This window comes from Copadichromis virginalis, linkage group LG3, assembly GCF_057382275.1.
Source record: "Copadichromis virginalis isolate Kocher_CV1m ecotype Utaka linkage group LG3, C_Virginalis_male_GT1.1, whole genome shotgun sequence".
Taxonomy (NCBI): domain Eukaryota; kingdom Metazoa; phylum Chordata; class Actinopteri; order Cichliformes; family Cichlidae; genus Copadichromis; species Copadichromis virginalis.
Window position 1 is genome coordinate 65065643 of NC_140620.1, and position 21690 is coordinate 65087332.

General features: G+C 42.8%; 1 protein-coding gene across 3 annotated transcripts; it reads left to right on the plus strand.

The window, feature by feature from the left end:
- The first annotated feature begins 234 nt into the window (after positions 1-234).
- Positions 235-20985, plus strand: senp3b (SUMO specific peptidase 3b). 3 transcript variants are annotated; one of them, XM_085451876.1, is made up of 12 exons: positions 235-337; positions 1669-1811; positions 3334-4008; positions 4400-4513; positions 6543-6654; positions 8042-8189; positions 10735-10782; positions 15006-15083; positions 18247-18384; positions 18496-18579; positions 18706-18756; positions 19711-20985. In XM_085451876.1, the coding sequence occupies exons 2-12, from the start codon at positions 1724-1726 to the stop codon at positions 19819-19821; spliced, it is 1647 nt and encodes a 548-aa protein (XP_085308002.1). In that variant the 5' UTR covers positions 235-337; positions 1669-1723; the 3' UTR covers positions 19822-20985. The 3 variants fall into 3 exon arrangements, with proteins under 3 accessions (XP_085308002.1, XP_085308000.1, XP_085308001.1); XM_085451874.1 differs by lacking the exon at positions 235-337 and adding an exon at positions 389-463; XM_085451875.1 differs by lacking the exon at positions 235-337 and adding an exon at positions 839-872.
- The last annotated feature ends 705 nt before the right edge of the window (positions 20986-21690 follow it).

Sequence of the window (21690 nt, forward strand, 5' to 3'; positions counted from 1 at the left end):
TAATGGTTCATCCCCTGGGAGCAGACCAAAAGTGGCAAAACAAGCAGGAAACCGGTAAACGTTGAAGTCCGAGTTTGAGTCTTTCCAACCGCTATACCACACCATACCACGTGGGGGCGGTATAGTGCCTAACAGCTAATGGCCAATCGTCTTCAAACACAAGAAGAAGAGAGGAAGCGGAGGGAGAGTGTGGAAACAGCTACCCCACACTTGACTTCATTGAATGAGATTCAACATCAATTAGCGTTTGTTTTGGGTCAGTGTTGTGCACACAGAATACGCTCACATTCTGTCAGAAGAACGCGGATAGAGATTTCTACACCCCTACAGATCAAGGGTAAGCATGCAGTGGCAACATTTAGCTAGGAAACAAACACACACTGGGCGGTTTATTTTTCTGCTAGCATGGTATCTGCCTACAGTCCGCTTAGCTAGCTGAGGACAACATGGTTATAGCTCAAAGGTTAGCCCGCACACTCAACAGATAATTAAAGAACTCGGCAAATTTGAATAACTTCACCTTATTCCTTATGTTCGTGTTGATGCTTTGGTTGTCAATAGTCATGATATATTATAATAAAAAGGAGTTTGCAGTTGGTGTGAGCTTTATTCAGTCTAATTTGATGAAACAACGGTAAGCTAGCTATTAGCATTCACGAGATAGCATTGGTGTAGACTATTTCCTGCAGAAGTGTTCATAATGGAAGAGTTTTATTGAGAAGAGGATTTATTTGGTAATTTATTTTTTTAATCCTGCACGTAAACAGTTAAGTCCATAACTACGTGTAGTTCCTGTCGCTTTTTGTCGATGCCGCTGTCATCACACAGTGGTCGGAGTGAAGCTAGCAAGACAAACTGCAGGACTAACATCAGTGAGCAGGATAAGTGAAGCAGCGTGGAGGCACCGGGACGTGTATTCTGTCTGTGTAGCAAAGCCTGTGGCTGCCCACTGAAACGGTCCCACGCGTTAGTTGTAAAATTACGGCGTGGGGGTTTTAGGTCATTATTACTGCCTTTATATTCCTAGTAGTTGTTTTGTAATAATTGTGCCAAAATTAGCTTCAGTACTTCGTAACAACAAGTCAAGACTATGTAACGGCTTGTTTACATTCCAAGTGTTCAGTAAGATTAGAAAAGCGCTGCCATGTCAAATTAATGAAATTTACTAATACTTCTACTTTTTATTGAACCATAGGCTTTCATTCGTGTGAAGTTGTCTTTTATAGGCTACTTATGAATATGTTTTGTAACCACCCAGTTCTTATTTTATTGTAAGACATGGCGGGTCCACGGTAGCCCTAAAGTGTTAGAGACTCCCCTACAAAATACAATATCCCAGGCTATCCCAGGGTCCTGAGTGTCCTGTACTGCCTATGGAGCACTGTCTCAGTGTTGGATCTATGCTGAATCAGATCAACTCATGTATAAATGCTGTGAAAACACTCAACTGCATATCATTGTAATTTACAAACTAGAATAATCTGCATGGAAATGTGTACTTTCATCTTTACATTTTGGTATATAACACTGCATCTCTATGAAGCAAAGTGATTCATAGAGTTTTCTTTTTGTCACTTAAAAATCCAAACAGACAGAAGCAGCTACTGTGTTATTCTGATGTCCACTGTGGACTTCATGAACTGACTGTATTCTCTCCCACCGTTGCAGACTGTGTTTGTTTGTAGGTGACGAGCTGGCGCAGGTTGTGGGTTTTTCTTGGATAATGCGAGACAGTGGTGGTAGCCTAGCCCAGAACCGCTGGCAGAGAGACCTGGGTCTGACCGCTGTGGGGCAGAACGACACAGGAGGAGGTTAGCACTCACTGTTTGTGTGTAAAATATTTACCCCCCAGTAGGGTGGACGTTCAGACCACTGGGTCAGGCATCTGTGGAAACCCTAAGAGGTTGATGGACACGAGGTCACTTCCATTTTTGAAATGAAATGTCACAACACACAACACTTAAAAGTAAAGAGGAACAACTTTACGGAGTTACTTGTGGCCTTCATCAGGGTCATCATCACCCTGATGACGTGTTGCTGGAGTCCCTGCACTGACTTTCTCATCCTCTCTGTGCCCCTGAAGTTAAATGTCGGTGATAAATGAGTGAATATTCAACAACAGTGTGGTGTAGGTTTATAAAACTTGCCTCAATTTGTTTTCCTTTTTCTTTATTGTGTCTCATGTATGTTTTAAGAACTTGCTTTTTATGCCATTTTAAAAAAATCGATCTAGTAACCAGTGAAGTCCAGCAGTGAGCTGTGGCCCTCAGGGGCCCCAGAAAGTCTTTGATTTCAAAGTCTTCATCAGGGGTGGGGAACTCCAGGCCTCGAGGGCCTGTGTCCTGCAGGTTTAGATGTGTCAGCTGATTTAAATGACCTCCTCAACATGTCTTGAAGTTCTCCAGAGGCCTGTGAATGAACTCGTTTGATTCAGGTGTGTTGACCCAGTGTGAGGTCTAAAACCTGCAGGACCTGAGGCCTGGAGTTCCCCACCCCCGATCTACTTGGTATCTAAAACGTGGACGGTGTGTGAAACCAGCATGCAGCTTAGGTTTCCCACCAGGATATTTCATTCATTTCATCGAGGATGGAGTGATCACAGCACACATCGATACCTTAATAAACACGGACTGAATGTATGCACACATGCTCTCATCTTATTATAACTGCTGCTTTTCTATAGTGTCTTTAAGCTCTTTTTGGTGATCATACAACAAACACTAATCAGACTCTGGTAGTCTCTCTTTGCCAGGATACAAAGGATGTCGGATTAACCGATACTAAACACACAGACGAATGATTGAATGTGTTCCCAGGCAGAACGTTTCCTCGTGGTTTTGCAGGGTCGACCCAAATTTGGACATACTTTTCCAGATTTCGATTTTGACAAGATCCCCAACGTCACTGAGTGAAATGAGGCCAAAAACCAAACCTCCAAAAATAAAAAATTAATGATGTCCCAAGGAAAACTGAAGCAGCAGCTAGAGCTGTTACTTAAGGCTGTGTTCAAATATTCAAAGTAAGCCTGAGGGGGTGACTCAAGGCCTTTGGACAGCACTGTGGGGTAGATGTTATTTTTTAGTGAAATGAAGACGATACGATGCTTTTTTTAATGTGTCAGAGGTCCATGCTCACTACAAATGGGATAGTTTGGCCTGTTGGTAGGTGGTTGCTAAGTAATGTGATACAGATAAGTACAGATAAGTGTGCCTTGTTTATATTGTGTAGGAAGAGCTCATAGATACATTGTTACCTGTTGTAATGAGCTGCAGCAGTACTTTTGGGCTGTCGTGATGCCTGATTGGTCAATAATCACTGCTGTTTGTTTCATAGGTGGGATTCCAGCGGACCGCCTCATAGTCCCAGTGTCAGATCACAGTGTATCCACCCCCATGCACCTGAGACTGGAACATAAAGAAAAGGTGTGGACGGGTGAATATGTAGTGGATGAGGAAGATGGCATAGGTGGGACTGAAGCTGTAGGTGACGATGAAGTTAACAACTTTGATGGTGAAGACATGGGTAAGTTTGACAGCAAGAGTTTGGAAAACAACGAGGATGAAGATGTTGAAGAGGATGGAGACCAGGAGGTGGAGGAGTGGGGAATCTCAGATTTTTCTTCCCAGTCTTCCGAGCACCTTCATTCACAGCAGCACGATCATCAGAGACCAGAACAGAAGGCTGAAGAGATCGGCGAGGCCCCCGTAGCTCACGCACTAAGCCAGGCTGAAGCGGGAGACTTGTTTAGGTCCCGCCTAAGCAAGTACAGGGCTCTGAGAAGACTCGGGCGCTTGCGATGCCGTGGAGGTCTTGGATTTCGGCTCTCTCAGCACTGGAAGAGCTGGCGCCAGCAGGCCCGGTGGATGTGCTCCGTAAGACCCAGGTGCAGCCACAAAGGGCAAAGGAACACTCAAAGAGAACAGAGGAGACTGAAACGGTATGAGGGCCCCCCGTACGGGCACGAGGAGTATGACGGCAGTGATGACGGGCACACAGAGTCTGACAGAGGTACGTATTCGTGTGGGAATGCTAAGTAATGGGAATAGCAGGCATTTAAAATGATATGTTTTGTCAGTGGCAACAATCAGAGTACCATAACAAAAGTAACAGATGTTTTCAGTCTGCTTCAGTCGCCAGTTTTACTGCTTTTGTGAAAAAATCCCCACGAGGCATTTGAATAAGTGGGAATAATAATACATTTCCATAACCTGCAGTGACACCAGCTGTGATACGCTGCAGCGTCATGCTTAGTAGAGTTTAGTTTAGCCTCCCTGTTACTGTTAAAAGTTGCAGTTAAGTTACCTTTGACCCAAATTGATTTAACTGTTATTTTTGGAATTTGATAAAAATGCCTGAGTCTGCAGATTCCATAACAAATATGATTTCTTTCCTTTGGCAGATCAGCAAATAAACGGCTCCTCCTCAAGAAAGCAGGAGGACCGAGTGACCCTGGAGGCAGAGGTCAGGCCGGCAGAGCTGGCTCTTACTGAAGAACACACAAGTTGTGTGAATGGTATGTATCACAAATACTTCTAGCCTTGCCTTAAATGTTTGTGCAGTACCAGCGTGGGCAGCACGGACGCTCAAGGTCGTGAATGTGAGAACGAGGCGACGTAGGCGCTTCAAACTTCTACAGCATGGGCATCAAGTCTTGGACGAGTTTGAATATCAGCGAGCTGAAGAGGTCAGGTTTTCTGAATGTGAGAGCTTGTGAATGAGGCGACGTAGGCTTTGAAAATGAAAAACATCGGTGTGTCTAGCAGGAGGCTGACGGGCAGCAGCGGTGATTGCCAGCTCGCATCAAACATGACGTCTGCTCTGTCTTAATACCCAAAGACTTGAATCAGTCTTGGAGTTAAACACGTATCCTTACTGAACAGTCTGAGCTGCAGATGCTGAATGTGTCGTACTGATAGTGAGGAAGGCTGTTTCCACATAACTGTTTTCATGTTCCTTACGTCACATGTCTGAGTCGGGGGGACACTCTACACGGCAGCCCGGGACCCCATAACTCGAGATTCATCCAGCTGTCATTGCTTTTATCTCATATATATATGGAGGCACCAATCAGTCCACACACTTGTTGCTCCTCCATAATGTCCTATTATCCTCAGCTGTAAACCTCACGTAACAGCTGCTTTGACTGCAGCGATCCGGACTTTACGTCCAGGGTCTGAGGTGTCCGCTGTCTTTGTTGGGTCTAGAGTTTGTCTTTAGCTGTGAGTCTCTAAACTGCTTTTAGACTGACACGTGTTTCCTGCAGTGCGTCCCTTCATTGTGACTGGGTGACGTCCTGGTTCATGTCCGTCCTTGTGTACCTCCCTGTTGTGTTTCAGTGTGCGCTGCTTCTCATGTCAGCATCAATGTGAGGTCCTACAGTGTTCATGTTACAGAGTGTACTGTAACACATGCTCACACATGTGTGATGCATCAGTAACAGTTCATGCTGTGTCTGTGGCCTTGTATGTCTCGTGTGTAACTGTGTCAGCAGTGCCGTGTCGGTCCAACCTGGTTCTGTAAAGTCTTTCTGGACCCGTGTAAAGCAGAGCTGTGTCTTTGTACCCACTCGTTCCCTGTTGTTGCCTCTGTGGCAGGTGGGTCAGATTATCCTAGTAATCGAGTATTCCACTGATTTCCATCATTGGCCAAGAAATATTTGGATGTCATTAATGAGCCGTGATAAGAGGAAAAGACGTCTCAACATGAACTGCTCGTTGGTTTCATCTTACAAATGTTTTTCATTTAAAGTTTGACATCTGTCAAAAAACAAATGAAACCTTTGTGTTCATGTTCTCAAATAAACTGTTTTCAGCTTAGCGGTATCGTTTTCATGAATGTGGTTTATATGAAATCTAAATGAAGTACAAAACTAACGAGTTGCTGTGCTTTTGTGGAAGACTGACACTTCTGTTTAGTGTGTGTGGACATTAAACTATGGCAGCATCATCTTCACTGGTGCTTTTTGTTTAAAAACTGGGAGCTGTGGGGCTTAACGTTGTCACTCGCTGCTCCCAGATAGTTTGAAATGTGGGTGAAACGCTGGCATTTACATGGTGACAGCTAAGAGTTAAAGTGAAGTATTGACACAAAGAATATGAGTTGAATATAGACTATAGCTCGACTGCACTAAACACTGAACATGAATAATGTGGCGTTTCCACAGTGCTGCAGCTGCACACTGTTATTTATCCAGAGGGTAGCAGGGAGACCGTTTGTATGGTTAACATCATGTGTGATGGAGGCGGAACATGTGAACGTTAGCAGCACGTGAGCCAGAGCTTGTACAGTCTCACAGGTTTGTAACCCTGCTGCGTCACAGCCTTGTGCTCTTCATGGAGGAGCACAGAGTGTGTTTCAGTTTGTGCTGGACGTCCTCTGTTGTTGAACATCAGCCAGTATGAAACTCACTGCTCGGGTTTGCTCATTGTTGGTGCTCGCAAATGTAAATGCATGTATCTCAGCTGGACATGTTGTATGATGTTACCTGTATTATACCTGTGTGTGGCGCAGCCCTCATTCATGTGGCTGTCATCTGTCTCGAGGTATTCTGGAAGAGTCGCTACGGCAGTACGGCAGTTTGATCCCCATCCACGTGGATGATGTTGTGGAGAAACTTCAGGACATCTTCAATGAAAACTTCTCACACCCACACAGGTGAGACGTGGTGATACTGTTGTGTTAACAGTGTTCTGTGTTGTTACCATCCTTCTCTCATCCTTCTGTGCAGTAAAGGTTAAGCTGGTGTCCATATCTACGCTGTAATCTGCAGCACTACTCTGAGGGCGGTTGAGACCACGTAGAGCTTCAACACCATCACTTACTGATGCATATTTGAGACATGTGTGCGTCTCGTAATCAAATGTGTTTTGCTCCTTCAGGATTTTCTGGATAACTTGGGAGCATTTCCCACTATTGAAGTGTGTTTAGCTCCAATTTCAGCCATGTTGCATTTGGGAATGAAGCAGTTGATAAGGGGCCCCACCGCCTGACGCCTGCTGTTAAACAGGTTGTTCCCTCCTGGGACTTAGCCGCAGTGTCAGAGTTTCAGGGCTGAGTTTTGAGCCTGTGGAGTGTGTGGGGATGAGTGAATTTTATGTAGCAATACTTCCTGTGGAAACTTTCCCTCCAACCACAGTGAGGTAGTTCTGCTGTGGACCTGCTAAGTCCACCAGAGGAAGGTGGACCCTTTAGGGGCTCTCTTTTTAAGGGTGTTGCATCCCCACACATGTGTTAGGGTTTTGTTTTTGGCCTTGATGTGACTGTGCACTCACTGGACTCTTGATGCTTAGCATGCTGTTAGCTCCATACCGAGCTCGGGCGTGTCCTCGGTCGAGGTGTTATAGTCTCTGGAGCATGCAGTCTCCTGTAGTGAGATACACACTGTTTGGTTACACGAGCAACCCCAGTTCTCTGAAAACCAAAGCCGGTATCTCACCATGCTGCCGGACTTCATGGTCACATCAAAGAAACACTTGCCTGGTGTGGAGCCAGGGGCTCCTATAGAGGGGGTCTGGGGACCCTGTGTGCTTGAACCATCTTCTTGATGTGGTGGAAGCGGAGCTCCCGTGATTGGTCACACCAGGATGGCATACTTCATAGCTCACTTGGTTTTCAGAGAACCGGGGTTAGTGTGGCTGTGAACGTAGAGCAGGTCATCTACTCATCGGAAAATTGGTGTTTTCTTTATCCATTAGCTTTTCCAGGCTGCATGCTTCAGTATCCTTGGGGAAGCTGCAGAATCTTGAGTTGCTCGTGAGGCATTCAGCGGCGTGTGGAGATGGATAAAAGCTCTTAGATGTACAGAAACATGCTTGCATGAATGTTTGGGTGAATGAGACGTTAAGCTTTGTTTTCACAACTCACAACTTAATGTTCACAGAATCACTATGTAACTGCAGTTGTTTTGTTTTTGCAGCAAAGGTGTCCTCTTTCACTTGCTGTAGCGATCCTTTGATTTGGGCTGTGTAGTGAAAGCTTTCATTAGCGATGTCTGAATACATGGAGCTAACTGTACATCTGATTTTGATTCGTTCTTCCTTAGAAAAGCAGTGGTCCAACATCTAATACACTCCTTCCACCGCTCATCAGGATCTGTTGTAGCTAAAACCTTCAGAGTCAACTACAAGCGGCATGTTCTGACCATGGACGACCTGGGCACTCTGTATGGACAGAACTGGCTCAATGACCAGGTATGCTAGTACACTCTAACTGGGGCTTTTGGGGGGAATTTTGACTTAATCTTAGGCATTAGTGCACCTAAGTCCAAAGGGAGTCATTAAAATGTGATTCAGTACACCTGTGTTGTTCCTGCGGTGGCACATTTTAGAGATACTGCTGTTAATACTTCGTAACTTGTACGTGCTGTAAATGATGCAGGTGCATGGCATCGGCTGAGTTAGGTACGTCAGTATATGTTCTCGTTCTCCAAAGTCCAGATGTTACAACATCCAATGTTTCATCATCAAGAAAAGCAAAACAAATTAAAGCTGTGAGCAGTGATGACAGGACACTCACTCTTTGGTTTATTGTAGAGTCTTTACGTTCCAGAATAAAGTGCCATGAAGCGACTGCTGTTGTGCTTTGGGGCTATCGAAGTTAAACTGAACTGAATTGAAAATTTCAGTTGGCTGGAGGTGGAGTGGTGCAGTTGAGCCATTTCCTGTAATCATATTTAAATCAAACTCCTCAACGATCACGTCAAATATGCAGGTTTGTGCTTCCTGTCGTAACTTTGAGGCAAACTGTAAAACAAACTACTGAAGACTTTCCAAACCAAGGTTTCAACATTCCTTGTCAACCACAAAGTGTAATATCTGGAAATGACAAACGACAGACTTCCTGTTGGGTTTGTCTCAAAGCTTCTCTGAACTGGGCCCTGTGCTTCGTACGTCGCTTACTACATCCAAGATCAAATGAAACATCCAAGATCAAATCATCGCGCTAACCGTGAGCTCGCTAATCCGGTTCCCCGAACACACCTGCTGTTGACGATTACTACAGCTGGACGCAGTAATGTGACATCACTGGGTGCCGTAAAAGGGGATACGCATCGATAGCAGAAACAGTGATCGGCAACCCGCTGATTGGTTGGCGAAAATGGCGAAGGAGCGCGCTCGGTATTTTTCGGCAGCAGAGCAAGAACTCTTGATTGAGGGATTTCAGGAGTTTCAGAGTTTAATTAAAACGCAAGGGAACACTGCAAAGGCTGCAAAAGCAAGGAGAGAGGGCTGGCAGAAAGTTGCTGACAAATCAAACTCGTAAGTAATCCAATAATAACAATAATAATGGAGTGGATTTATATAGCGCTTTTCAAGGCACCCAAAGCGCTTTACAATGCCACTATTCAGTCACTCTCACATTCACACACTGGTGGAGGCAGCTACGGTTGTAGCCACAGCTGCCCTGGGGCAGACTGACAGAAGCCAGGCTGCCATATTGCGCCATCGGCCCCTCTGGCCAACACCAGTAGGCGGTAGGGTAGATTTATCATATCACACCATATTATCCAATATTATATTACATTATATTATATTATAATATGTTATATTATATCCCCTTTCACATTAGAGCCACAACAGGACCCACTAGAACATGGGAACAAGTAAAAGTGAAATATAAGAATATTCTACAGAATGGTAATATTTATCACTTATATTGCTTTTAGTCTCTTGGACAGAGACCCTGGAATAATCTGTTTGTTTGTTTATAACAGCAACCAAGAAAAGGGCAGAGCAAAAAAAGACAGGTGGTGGTCCTGCACCCCCTCGTCAACAAGTTGGTTAAGTGAATAATATCCTCACGGGAAAATCGATATCTCTCTATGAGCACACTGTCGCGCTGAGCTAAAGGATCCTGTCTATCCCGCAATATACGCTGAATTCTGAGGACTCTCCTTATCAATCTTGCACCTTCCGCATAAACGGTCGCATAAACGGACAGAATATGACTGCGACAGACTTCCCAAATCCACCTTCGCTTTTATAGCCGTGGTCTCTCATCTTGATTACACGAAGTAATTTGCAATTACTACTCTGAAATATGAATTACATCTGTAATAATCACATACATGTAATAGAATGTTAATAGTACATTTCCCTTTTTTAGGAAATGACCTGTATGTATCTGTGTGACATCAATAAAAGGATCAAGTGCTGCATTATCTTTAGTTACATTGATGTTATTTATTTATGGTGAAACAGTGGAAAAATATCGCTGTTGCTTTCGTATGAATGACGCGGACATACCTGCGTGGCTGCGATCTAATCCTGTTTACATAAAGTAAACCTGCTCCCGAGCAGGTTTACACTTACGGCTCTGTTGCTATGACAGCAAGTCCCGGATGAGCTTCGGGGAACCGAACGATCCAGGATCACGCGAAATCGTCAACAATCTAATCCAGCTAACTTACTTAGCGCGGTACGAAGAACAGGCCCCTGATCTTGGAAAGTTGCACACGTGTACCAAATTTCACCCACACAGGTGGAACCATGTATGCAGAATCATTTTGTACTGTCCACATGCCAGACCCATAAAATATGTACGTTTTCACCAGAGCAGATGCGTGTGCAAAGTTTAGGCCCTCAGCGAGGCTTTAAAATCAGACTGTGTTTATGAAAACGGCTGCTTGGTTTCACACTCGGGCCTTAAAAGTAAAGAGAATTGTATCAAAAGTGTTGCTGCCTGAGAACATTTCTCTTTGCACTTTAATTCTTACATTGTTTTTGTGTTATTCAGGTGATGAACATGTACGGTGAGCTGGTCATGGACTCTGTGCCAAAGAAGGTGAGGAAGCTGCAAACGAAACTGTTGCAGCTTGTGCTGTGGATGGTTTACCTACCCACAGTTATTATTGTGTCGTTGCAAAAGCCATATGTAACATCTTCTGAGATTCTTCAGCCTTGTTTGAACCTTCTGTGCTGAACACACTGAAACCATGCTTCACTCGATACATCAGTGCACAAGATCAACTACATCAAATACTTGATGTATCATAATGAAAACAGCCACTCAGAATATATAAGCTGAGTATACAAAGATCTTACAGCTGTGATATGTTCCTTCGTTTTTCATTGTTATTATGGTAAATATTTTTGTGGAGGGTCTAATAACTGAATAATAATAATAATATATTTAGAGCAGAAACTATTGATTATTTGAATTGGTGTAGTTCAATTCAGTGTTAATTATAGAGCACCAAATCAACACAGTTGCCTCAAACCGCTTTATATTATCAGGTTGGAGATCCTACAATAGTGCAAAGAAAACAGAAAAGCCAACAATCACATGACCCCCTATGAGCAAGCGCTGTGGTGACAGTGGGAAGGAAAAACTCCCTTTTAACAGGAAGAAACCTCCGGCAGAACCAGGCTCAGGGAGGGGCGGGGCCATCTAACGGGATCTGTTGGGGTGATGGAGGAAGACGGGACGAAGACAAGCTGTGGAAGAGATTAACAGTAACTAACAATTCAGTGCAGAGAGGTCTACTAACACACAGTTAGTGAAGAAGAAACACCCAGTGCATCATGGGAATCCCCCAGCAGCCTACACCTACTGCAGCATAACTAAGAGAGGATTCAGGGTCACCTGGTCCAGCCCTAACTATATGCTTTAGCAAAAAGGAAAGTTTGAAGCCTAATCTTGAAAGTAGAGATAGTGTCTGTCTCCTGAATCCAAACTGGAAGCTGGTTCCACAGAAGAGGGGCCTGAAAACTGAAGGCTCTCCCTCCCATTCTACTTTTAAATACTCTAGGAACAACAAGTAGGCCTGCAGAGCAAGAGCGAAGTGCTCTAATAGGGTGATATGGTACTACAAGGTCATTAAGATAAGATGGGGCCTGACTATTCCTCATCACTTGATGTTTGCTGTCTGTACTGTATCACTCTCTGTTCCTTTTCAAACATACACTGTTGTTTTTGTGTAGCTTATCTGTGTAGTCGATTTAATTGGAAACTTACAGATAACGTCTTATTTCAGAGTGTAATCTTCACGTGGTTTGTCCAGAGCACTCTCTGATTCACACACTAGTTATTTTCAGTTTTCACTCACTGTGTCTTCAGCGATTCACTAGCTTAGCTCATAGCCGACTTGTTAGCAGTGTGGCCTCTTGACCTGTTCCTCCTGCACTTTCCTGCTCATTAGGTCAGATGTTAATGAATAAGAAATACATGTAATAAATGTAGCCCGTTTGTGGAGGCCAGGATCACTGATTGGAAAAACCCGTAACTAGCCAGGCCGCTGTAGCCGGTGCAGTCAAAGGTAGCGTAGGCTCCGTTAGCTCTCCCCTGGCAGATTGACCTGAGAATAAAAAGATGGCTGGGTGACGGGGATGAGGAAGCATAGTTCTAAACAGAAGCCCCCGGTACACCACCAACACCTTCTTGTGTCTAATCGTTCTGCTGCCAGACAAAAACAAACCAAACTTGAGCAAATGATTTAAATACAAATAACCAAGAAAGAACAATATCGTGTCCTCAACAGCACCAAAGAGTAAAACAGTTAAATGTTAAACTTTAAACATTGCGTCCCTCTCTTCTAAGTCCCTGTTAGTACATTAATTAATAAACAAATGGATTTACCTGGTTACAGCAGGATGATTATGTTAGTTTAAAGGGAACCCCGGTTATTAAGACATGTTTGCGCTAAAATGTGTACTGTGCTTTCAATAACACATGTGGTATTAAAATATACTAAATGTTTTCCTTCTAAGCACATTTTATATAAAACCGATTTACCAGTAGGTCGCCATTGTTATTTACTTCTCAATGCACTCTGGGTAGTGACGTCACACGGTTGCACCGCATCCAGTTCACAGTTAGCAGCGCACTGGAAATCACTTCTGTTCAACCTTTCCAGTTTGAACCAGAGCAAACCGAAAACAGTCAACCAGCACTTAGTTTAGATGAAGATGAAAACAATCCGTCAAACGATGACGAGAGAGTGAGGGAAAACTACTGGTGTCTATGCGGCTACTGCTTGCCAATGGCAACGGCGTCTCAGAGCGTTTGTCTTAATCCAGATGTTCTTTGGGCAGCCCTTGTTAGCCTCCATGACCGGTATCCGGTCTTTAAGTGATAACGTGATGAATCCTGCTTCCGGGCCCAAAGTAGTCTGCCTTTAATAAGACTGTTGTGTTTTTAACATGTTTTAATGTTTTGTATCTTGTTCGATTTAAACTCAACAAGCCCCTAAAAACAGTCAGTGATCACTGTCGGCTTCTCACGGTTTTTATTACCGCCAATCATTTTAAAGCTCAGATTTTAAACCCTTACGATGTAACTGCAGCCCAGCCCATGTAGCAGCAGTATATTAATGACTAACCTGGTATTGTGGATGGATTATCTCAGTCCTGACTGAAGTTTGGTCCGTTTACAGCATCCTGCCATGCGATTACATTCGTCCCTAACCATTGGGAACTCTCATATGAACTTTTATCAAGTGGGAAAAAAGTCCTCAGTTTGTTAGCGTTCATCCTCCAGCTTTACTGTTTATGTTATGCTAACATAGCGTTCACGTAGCACATCATTATATACCAGCTAGCCCAACTTCAGTAACCCTACAAACGTCACTGCTGTTTAGTCTTCATTTATGTTGGAGGAGATAGCAGAGCTGTACGTTTGAATTTGATAATAAATCTCTCAGTCAGAACACAGTGGTACAGGTACAGTGGAACCCCGGCTTACAAAGACCCCATTTAACGAAAAATTCAAGTTACGAAGGCACTTAACGGCAATATTTCTGCCCGTGGTACGGCAAAGTGCCCGCGTAACGAAATGGATAATATAGAAAATTTTAAAAAATTAAATTAAATTCCATAATGTTATGTACATGTACGTATGTATGTATGCATGCGTATGCTTTCTTCAACCTCCTCCACCAAGAACTTCGTCTTCAGCCAGCATCGCCTCACTCAAAAGGCGATGGAAAAAGGTGCTTCGACTTAGGAAAATTTGACTTACGAAAGACCCTCTGGAACGAATTAATTTCATAATTCGGGGTTCCACTGTATATTATATTTAGATGGAAACTAGTGAGCTAACTTCCTGCTAACTCCTAATTCAGTTAAATGTCATAAATTCAGTTTTCATGGATCCCTGGATATTAAACTTAATTGATACACCTGGCAGAGCAGCCACACTGATCATTTTATTACAGATGAACAACTTTAGACAGTTTTTTAACTCTCAGTAATGCCGCAGTGATCATTTGACTTTTGCAGCTGAGTTTGGGCCCAGACATGGCTAATAACATCAGACTCAAAGACCGCATAGTGCTGGTCTACCAAGTCGTAACCAGGTAATAGGCAAGTTAATTAATACGGTTGCTACACTTTAAAAAACAAAACAGGTTAGCTGAACGAAAGCACCTATACTACCGACAACCAATACACGTCATCGTCCCAGAATGCATTGTGTGCGAAAAAACATGGCTGCTCCCACGGCTCCAAGATAGTTTCAACCAACAAAGATTTAATGAATAACAAATTTTTTTTAGTTTTTCTCAAGTATGTCTTTATGTAGTGGAGATAATTTGTAACATGTTTAGAGTAACTTGTCATAATAGTCGGGGTTCAACACCCCTGAGTCGTTCTAACCATCGGAAACCTCGAAGCACAGGCCGAGGTTTGAAGGCCTGATGCTCAGCCTTGTCCACCCCAGCTGGAAAAACCAAAACCAGTCTTATCTGTTGTTCTCGTCCACCTGGGCCTCACAGAGTTTGTCTGAATGCTAATTGATGTTCTTTTTATAAAGTGTGGAAACACGCCTGGCAGGATGTGTGGCTATCAGCAGACGGGTATAACGAGCTGCCAATTATGGATTAAGGAGCTTTTTTCCTTTTGCTGTCATGTTATGATGGTAAAAAAATAAAAAATAAAACGTTGGACTGTGCCAAGTCCTGTCTCTGGCTGCGATGACTGGAGCCTTGCTGCTCCCGTAGTAATGGTCTGTGTAATCCCATTACTACAGGTTTACTGTCATCAATCAAAATCATTTTTTTTCTTTTTCAGGTCCATTTTTTCAACAGCTTCTTTTACGATAAGCTAAGGACAAAAGGCTACGAAGGAGTCAAGCGGTGGACAAAAAATGTAAGTGAATGTGGCCAACATACTCGGAGTAGTTTAGCAGCATATTAACACTTTGTATCAATATGCAGGAATAAAACAATGAGGAGTGTCGTTAGAGCTGGATGATAAAAGACATTCAGTCTTGTCTTTAAATTACAATGTAACACAAATTTATGAAGGTGGTCTAAATAATTCAGACCTCTCATGCAGACAGTTGCAACTAAGAACTTTCTGAACATCAGTAGCACATTTCAAACGTCATGACAGGCTGCACACGAGTGGAAACCGTGTTTCATCTGCTTAGAAGAGTTTGAGTTTTTCATTAAGTCGGTACATAATATCAGAGTCAAAGAATCTCTATACGACTCTGTGTGTGATGCATGATTGTATGATCTGCACTGGTCTAGGTTAAAGCCTCACTGTCCGTGGGGTTTTCTTACACATCTGGAGTAAGAGTGGGGAAAACCCTCTGCTTTTAAAACTACACAGATTAGTCTTCTCACTTTACTAACTCCACAAAGGTCTTGAGCCAGCCGCCCATTTCTTGAAGTCTTTGCTTCCAAGGAGAAAGACCCGAGTGGTGTTGAGCAGTAGTTTTTTTTTTTCTGGGGGATGAAACATTGTCACAGTTTCGAAACACATAATTGGTTCAGATTTCTTTTGTTTGAACACTGCCGTGTAGTTCTGTGACCAACACGGTGACAAAAAGAGCTTTTTCCTGTAAACTCCTGCAGATGTTGGCATTGTATGCAGTCAAGAAACTGGACAAGTGGAGGACAAAAGTAGTAGTAGCTGTCTTAAATATCTAAAGAAGCAGGGTAAACTGACAACAAGCTGAGGAGTGCCAGACAACTCAACAACTACACTAAAAATTGGTGGCAACCAGTCTGATAGAGTGATGCGTCCAAATGTGAGATTTTAGCTTCAGATTGTAGATGAACAGGTGCAGTAACGGTCTCGTCTGTACAACAGAGACTGCATGTCAGCCAGCTCAGGATCTTCTTAAACCTGAAGTAATACTGAATGCAGAACAAACTGAGATTTTGCGCCACCCTTCAGTTCCAGCTGGAAAGCATCTGACTGCTTTATTTTACAGCAGCGATGTCAAACACACAGGTAATGCAGCAAAGACCTGGATAGAAAAACAATGAAACCTGGTCAGTCGTAGAATGACCCACTCAGGGTTTGGACCTCAGAGATGTTGAAACTGGAATCCTCAAGATTCCTCCCTTTGTTCCCTTTGTTCCCTTCTCAAGGGAACAAAGGGAACAAAGAAGACCTTTGGACTGATCTTTATTCAAGCTAGAAAGTTTTTACTGAACCTGACCTTGGAGAGTTCAGGCTGGTCTCACCAAATGTATTTTTGCCTTAGATTTCCATGTGTGTTTGCATGTTTCAGTACATTTCTGACCGTTGACCATTTTCTGATGGCTCAGTGCTGTAAATGTCAGTTTGCTTCAGTTTGAACTTTCAAAGAACGTTGTGACATCAAAATGAAAATGAACATATATTTTTATGTCTTAGTTTTTTTTTTAGATCTGACTGTTTATGTGCTCTTTTCATTCAAACATAACAAAGCCTGAGCTGTACGCACAGTTGTGTCTGCTCTGTGCTTTGGCTTTAGATGGAAATCAGCTGTTTGTCCAAACACCACTGTGGTTCAGCTTTTTTGTTTGGTATCTACTGACACTACCAATGGACCATTTTGATCTTCTCTGGGATCTTTAGTCAAAAACAAGGCGTCAGACTAACTTTGGTTAAGACAAAAGTCTAGTTTGTATTTCAAACATAAGAGCTCTGCAGCAAGCAGAGCACGGAGAGTTCATCTGAAACTGAGTCCAGTTCTTTCAAACTTCAAAGGTTCTTTGTTACAAAATGAACTTAAACTGTCTCCTGTATAGTTTCAGATAAGCATGTTGTCTTTACATGATTACTGTTACAGCTTGTTACAAACCCCTGAAAGGAGCCGCCCTGACTCGCTCTTTTAGTGCTTGAATAAAAAACAGTCAACTTTATACGTTTAGTTAGCTGCTTCTCCAAGTTAAGATTTGAAAGCCCGTCCCAGTTTTCATGAGAGGAATAATATAAACAACACAATTACAATTTATTTTTTCAAAGGTTTAAACAGAATATTTTTTAACATTTAAATTGTAATTGTTTATCCACAGTTCCAGCTCACTTGTAAATATAAAATAGTTTTGGTTTCTAAATCATCCTAATATTATACACATAGAAGGCACATCATCATCATCATGCAACCTTACGATCTGATGACTAAAAAGATCCCACGAGTGTCTGGAGATTAAAGTTTTACTTTAAAGTTTTTTGTTGAGATAACGTGTGTGCCTCCGTTTCTGTTCGACCCTGATCATCCAGCATTGTTGAGCAAGGATATGCCCCGTTCCTCATTTCTTAGTTTCCTGCACGTTTGTCTTGTTCACACATTTTAAGATAATCAAACATAATGAAATATTAGACAATATTCAGTCCTGCTGCATTGCCCACCTGTGGTTAAGCTTACTGAGTGACCTGATGGCTGGACATGGTCAGAATTCATGGTTGAATCAATTGCAGTCGTCCAGGTCCCGAAGCAGCAGAGCAGCCATGGACATTACTCCGTCCTCGTCTTGTTATATTAATATATCATTGTTTAATATCACATGTTACCATATATTATCATATTCAATGCTGTTAGTTTTTTGAGAATATTCTGTGTAAAACTCTTTGATCATCAAGGTGTTTTTGGATAAATGTGAGTAAAATTAGTTTGGTCTGAAACGTGTAACAAATATACACCAAAGCAATGAAATACTTGCATGTGGTTTATCTGCAGTACCTGTAAAATCCCATGGAAAAATGTTGTGACGGGTTTTTATAGAACTGAAAGCGATGATGTGATGACAGCCTTACTCATCTGCTTGTCTTAATAGGAAGAACATACTTCTCACATTGTTAGCGTCTGGCTTTGTTTGGTTCATAACTGAATTAGCTCTTGGCTAGCAGCCGCATACACCACTTTACAAGCTTTTCCATCTGTGTGTTGGTTACATTGCTTCAGACCACATTAGGAGCACTGCTGGCTTAGTGTTACAGGGTGGGGGCATCGTATAATTGAAAACCGACAGCTTAACCAAGATTTTTGTTACGTCTCTCAAACTCTCGTTTATTTCTGTTCATTTATCAGGTCGACATCTTTCAGAAGGATCTGTTGTTGATCCCCATCCATCTTGAGGTCCACTGGTCGCTGGTCAGTGTTGACATTCCTCGTCGAGCCATCACCTACTTTGACTCTCAGAGGACTTTGAACAGGCGTTGCCCAAAGGTAGGGATGTCACACCTATAGTGTATCCATGAATCTACTGCTCAAAGTCAGAATCTCTGTTTTTGGAAACAGGTGTCTCAGTCTCTTTGAACATGTTCATTTTGATTCCAGCACATTTACAAATACCTGCAAGCTGAAGCCATCAAAAAAGACCAGCAAGACTTCCTGACAGGATGGACCGGCTTTTTCAAAATGGTAACACGACTTTTCTTTATAACACTTACCAAAGCTCTGGTGAGACTTTGAGTAAAAATCAAACGAGAAGTAGACTTTAGTTGAAATGGTACCATTGCTAATGCTAATGTATTTGTAATGTTGCAGAATGTGGGCCGCCAGAACAATGACAGTGACTGTGGGGCTTTTGTGTTACAGGTGAGTTTTCTACAGTGTGCATGAGGGCTGGGTGATATGAGGAAACTCTAATATTGCCATATTGTTTGGCTATATCGCGATATGTCTTGAGCAGCAAAGGGGGTGGGCTGCAGTGTGAGCCTCAGTGAGGTCGGGTTTTTTATGTAAATACCAACATGTGTGGTATCCACAGAAACTTTCAAGTCTCAGCCACAAGCTCATAGAAACCATTTCTGCAAACACCAAACGGCCAACACAACAATTAAAAAGGTTATGTGCCTAAACACAAACAACAAAGCCACACTCAGCTTCATGTAACCCAGCAAACGTCACATTGTCTAACATCAAAGGTTTCGTCACTCTCCAACCAAAACGATCTGAACCAGCAGCAAAAGAAGGCCACAAATATGCTTCAGGAACGATAAACAATAACGTGAACGGTTTCCTTCAACAGAGGCCGTCGTAGCTCTAATCACAGCTGGTGTATTTAACGTTTCCTTTGGTGTGTGGGGAGATGTTGACATGCAGAGTTTATTCATGTTGTTCGACAACCTTCTCGTGAAATCCAGACGACAGCGAGTCCGAAACTCCCGCTGTCACCATATTTCTCCCATCTGCTAGCATATAAACACGCATGCTCAGCACAGTGTGGCAGGTAGAACATTTTCCAGCTAGGAGGGGGGATTGATGATGCATTTGCAGCGTGCGGGAACCTACACTCGATGGTTACGATAAAACCATTTTAACCATCGTACGTATCAAATATACTCGATATATCGCCCAGCCCTGATATAAACACGAACTCTCGTTGTTGAGAGCTAGCCATAGACAATTTGGATTAGTCTGTTCCACTTCTTTATAGCATTTATGAGGGAAACATGTACCTACTGCATAGATGGTAATTACCACACATCAGATTGTTTTAAATGTGTTTCAGTATCTGACCCTGACCTTTCCTTATCTGCTATCCTGCAGTACTGCAAGTGTCTGGCACTCGGGCAGCAGTTCAACTTTGGGCAGCAAGACATGCCCCGCCTCAGAAGACAGATGTACAAAGAACTGTGTCACTGCAAGCTTATGGTGTGACCCTTCATTTCCATCGTTTGTGGCCAGCTACACCTGCTCCGTCCCTGAAGTCTAACAGGATGGAGGGACAGTGTTAAAACAAGAGGAAAATGGGAGCAAGTGACTGGGGGAAAATAAACATTACAAACCTAACTTTTTCTCTTCCACCATGCAGAGAAATTCTTCTAGATGCGAACATTGTTTGACTTTATTTTTTCAGGTTCTGCTTCCCTCGGTTTGTTTGAAAAACACTGATTTAAATATCTGTCATAGTTCTTTGTGGTTGTGAGAGGCCAAGACTAGCTGTCTTATTTTGGGGATGTGCTAGTTATCCGTGTAAAGATAGTCCACTAGTTTTCTGGTTGGAGAGGGAGCACTGAGGTACGGAAAAGCCTGCGTCCAGGAGGTATGAAGGGAAGTCCCACAGTGGAGTTTGTGTTTAGAGGGCTGCAGTGACTTTTCCATCCAGCCAGTCATTACTTGACATCTTTGCAAATGAAACGTACCCCATGCAATGGCCACCGTTGTGGACGAGCTGTTCAGCACAAAATGTTTGCCAGTGTATTACAGTGTGAAACTTCCATGTACAATATTTTTAACTGTTTCCTGCGGTCTGCTCAGCTGGAGTTTAGTGGGAATCCATGGTTATGTTGGCAGGTAAAACTTTTTTCTGGTGAATCTCAGGGAAAGTTGGATTTCTGCAGCATCCATGAGTCCCGCCTCATGCTGGCCCACACAGTAGAAACTTTCCCCCTCGATCGCTTTCAAGTCATAAACCTTGAAAGCGATTGAACTGAAATGGCTCAAAGAAGTATATTTACAATGCATTTAATTTTTAATGTGTTTCAATCTCTGTCAGTAATTGTGGTAACATGTTTGGGTTTCATAAAAGATCAAGAAAAAAGACGATTTGTTTTTTTTCTTGTTATTTTTTTTGTTTTTGTTTAGATTTTCTGGTTAGTATAAAAGCCATTTTGTTGAGGACCACAAATACACACCAGGCATATGTCCACAGTGGAGATACAGTGCTCTCTTATTCTTTTTATAACAAAAGAAAACTTGTGAATAGTTGTTTTTGGCTTTGCTTTTTTTTTTTTCCAAGAAGGAGCTGATGCAAGAGAGCTGTTTTATATATCTTCTACAATACGTTATGACTGCTAAAAATAAAAATATGTGGCAAACGTGTGTGTGTGTGTGTGTGTGTGTGTGTGTGTGAAGGTTTTCACTCGTCCACATCATAGTAATTGAAGGACTACGTTCAGTTTCTTCAAGACGTTTCGTCTGAGAATCAGTCCCAGATTTTAAGCCCTGTTGTCCCTAAGAGGGCCGTTGACCCCCTATTGATTCTCTACATAATCACATGAGCCAAGGTGTGAAAATGGGGTGGGTCACACTCAGCCAAGGTTTCAGGTGAACCCATTGCCCCCCATCATGTGACTTACTGAAGTCAAAAGGCCCAGGATGTGTGTTAAGGCGTCTGGGAAGGATCTCAAAGCTGTATCGTAGATGGCAGACGCTGTCGGTGTGAGACGCCACGTCTGTTCAAAGAGGGTCGTTCACTCCTCTTTCAAACCTGTGTCCAAAATGTGGACATTAGCATTTTGAAAGAGTGTGTTTAACCGGCACGCAGATGTAGACAGCTATGCAGTCTCCATCAGAACCACTGTTTCTTCCTGCAAACGGGGAACACCCCATAAGCTCTGCAGATGTAATTTAGTCCTAGTCAAACTTTCTAGTCACAAACAGCTTGTGGGAGATTGAAATGACCTGTTGGCTCAAAGAACTATATTTACATTGCATTTAATTTTTTCCTGTCTCTGTCAGTGATTGTGGTAATATGTTTGGGTTTCATGAAAAGTTAAAGTAGTTAGAGGTCTTCTTGGGTCATTT

Coding starts and splice junctions, on each gene's coding strand:
- senp3b (XM_085451874.1), top strand. Junction 18,385..18,495: donor TGAACAGGCGTTGCCCAAAG/GTAGGGATGTCA, acceptor TTTTGATTCCAG/CACATTTACAAATACCTGCA. Junction 18,757..19,710: donor GTGGGGCTTTTGTGTTACAG/GTGAGTTTTCTA, acceptor GCTATCCTGCAG/TACTGCAAGTGTCTGGCACT.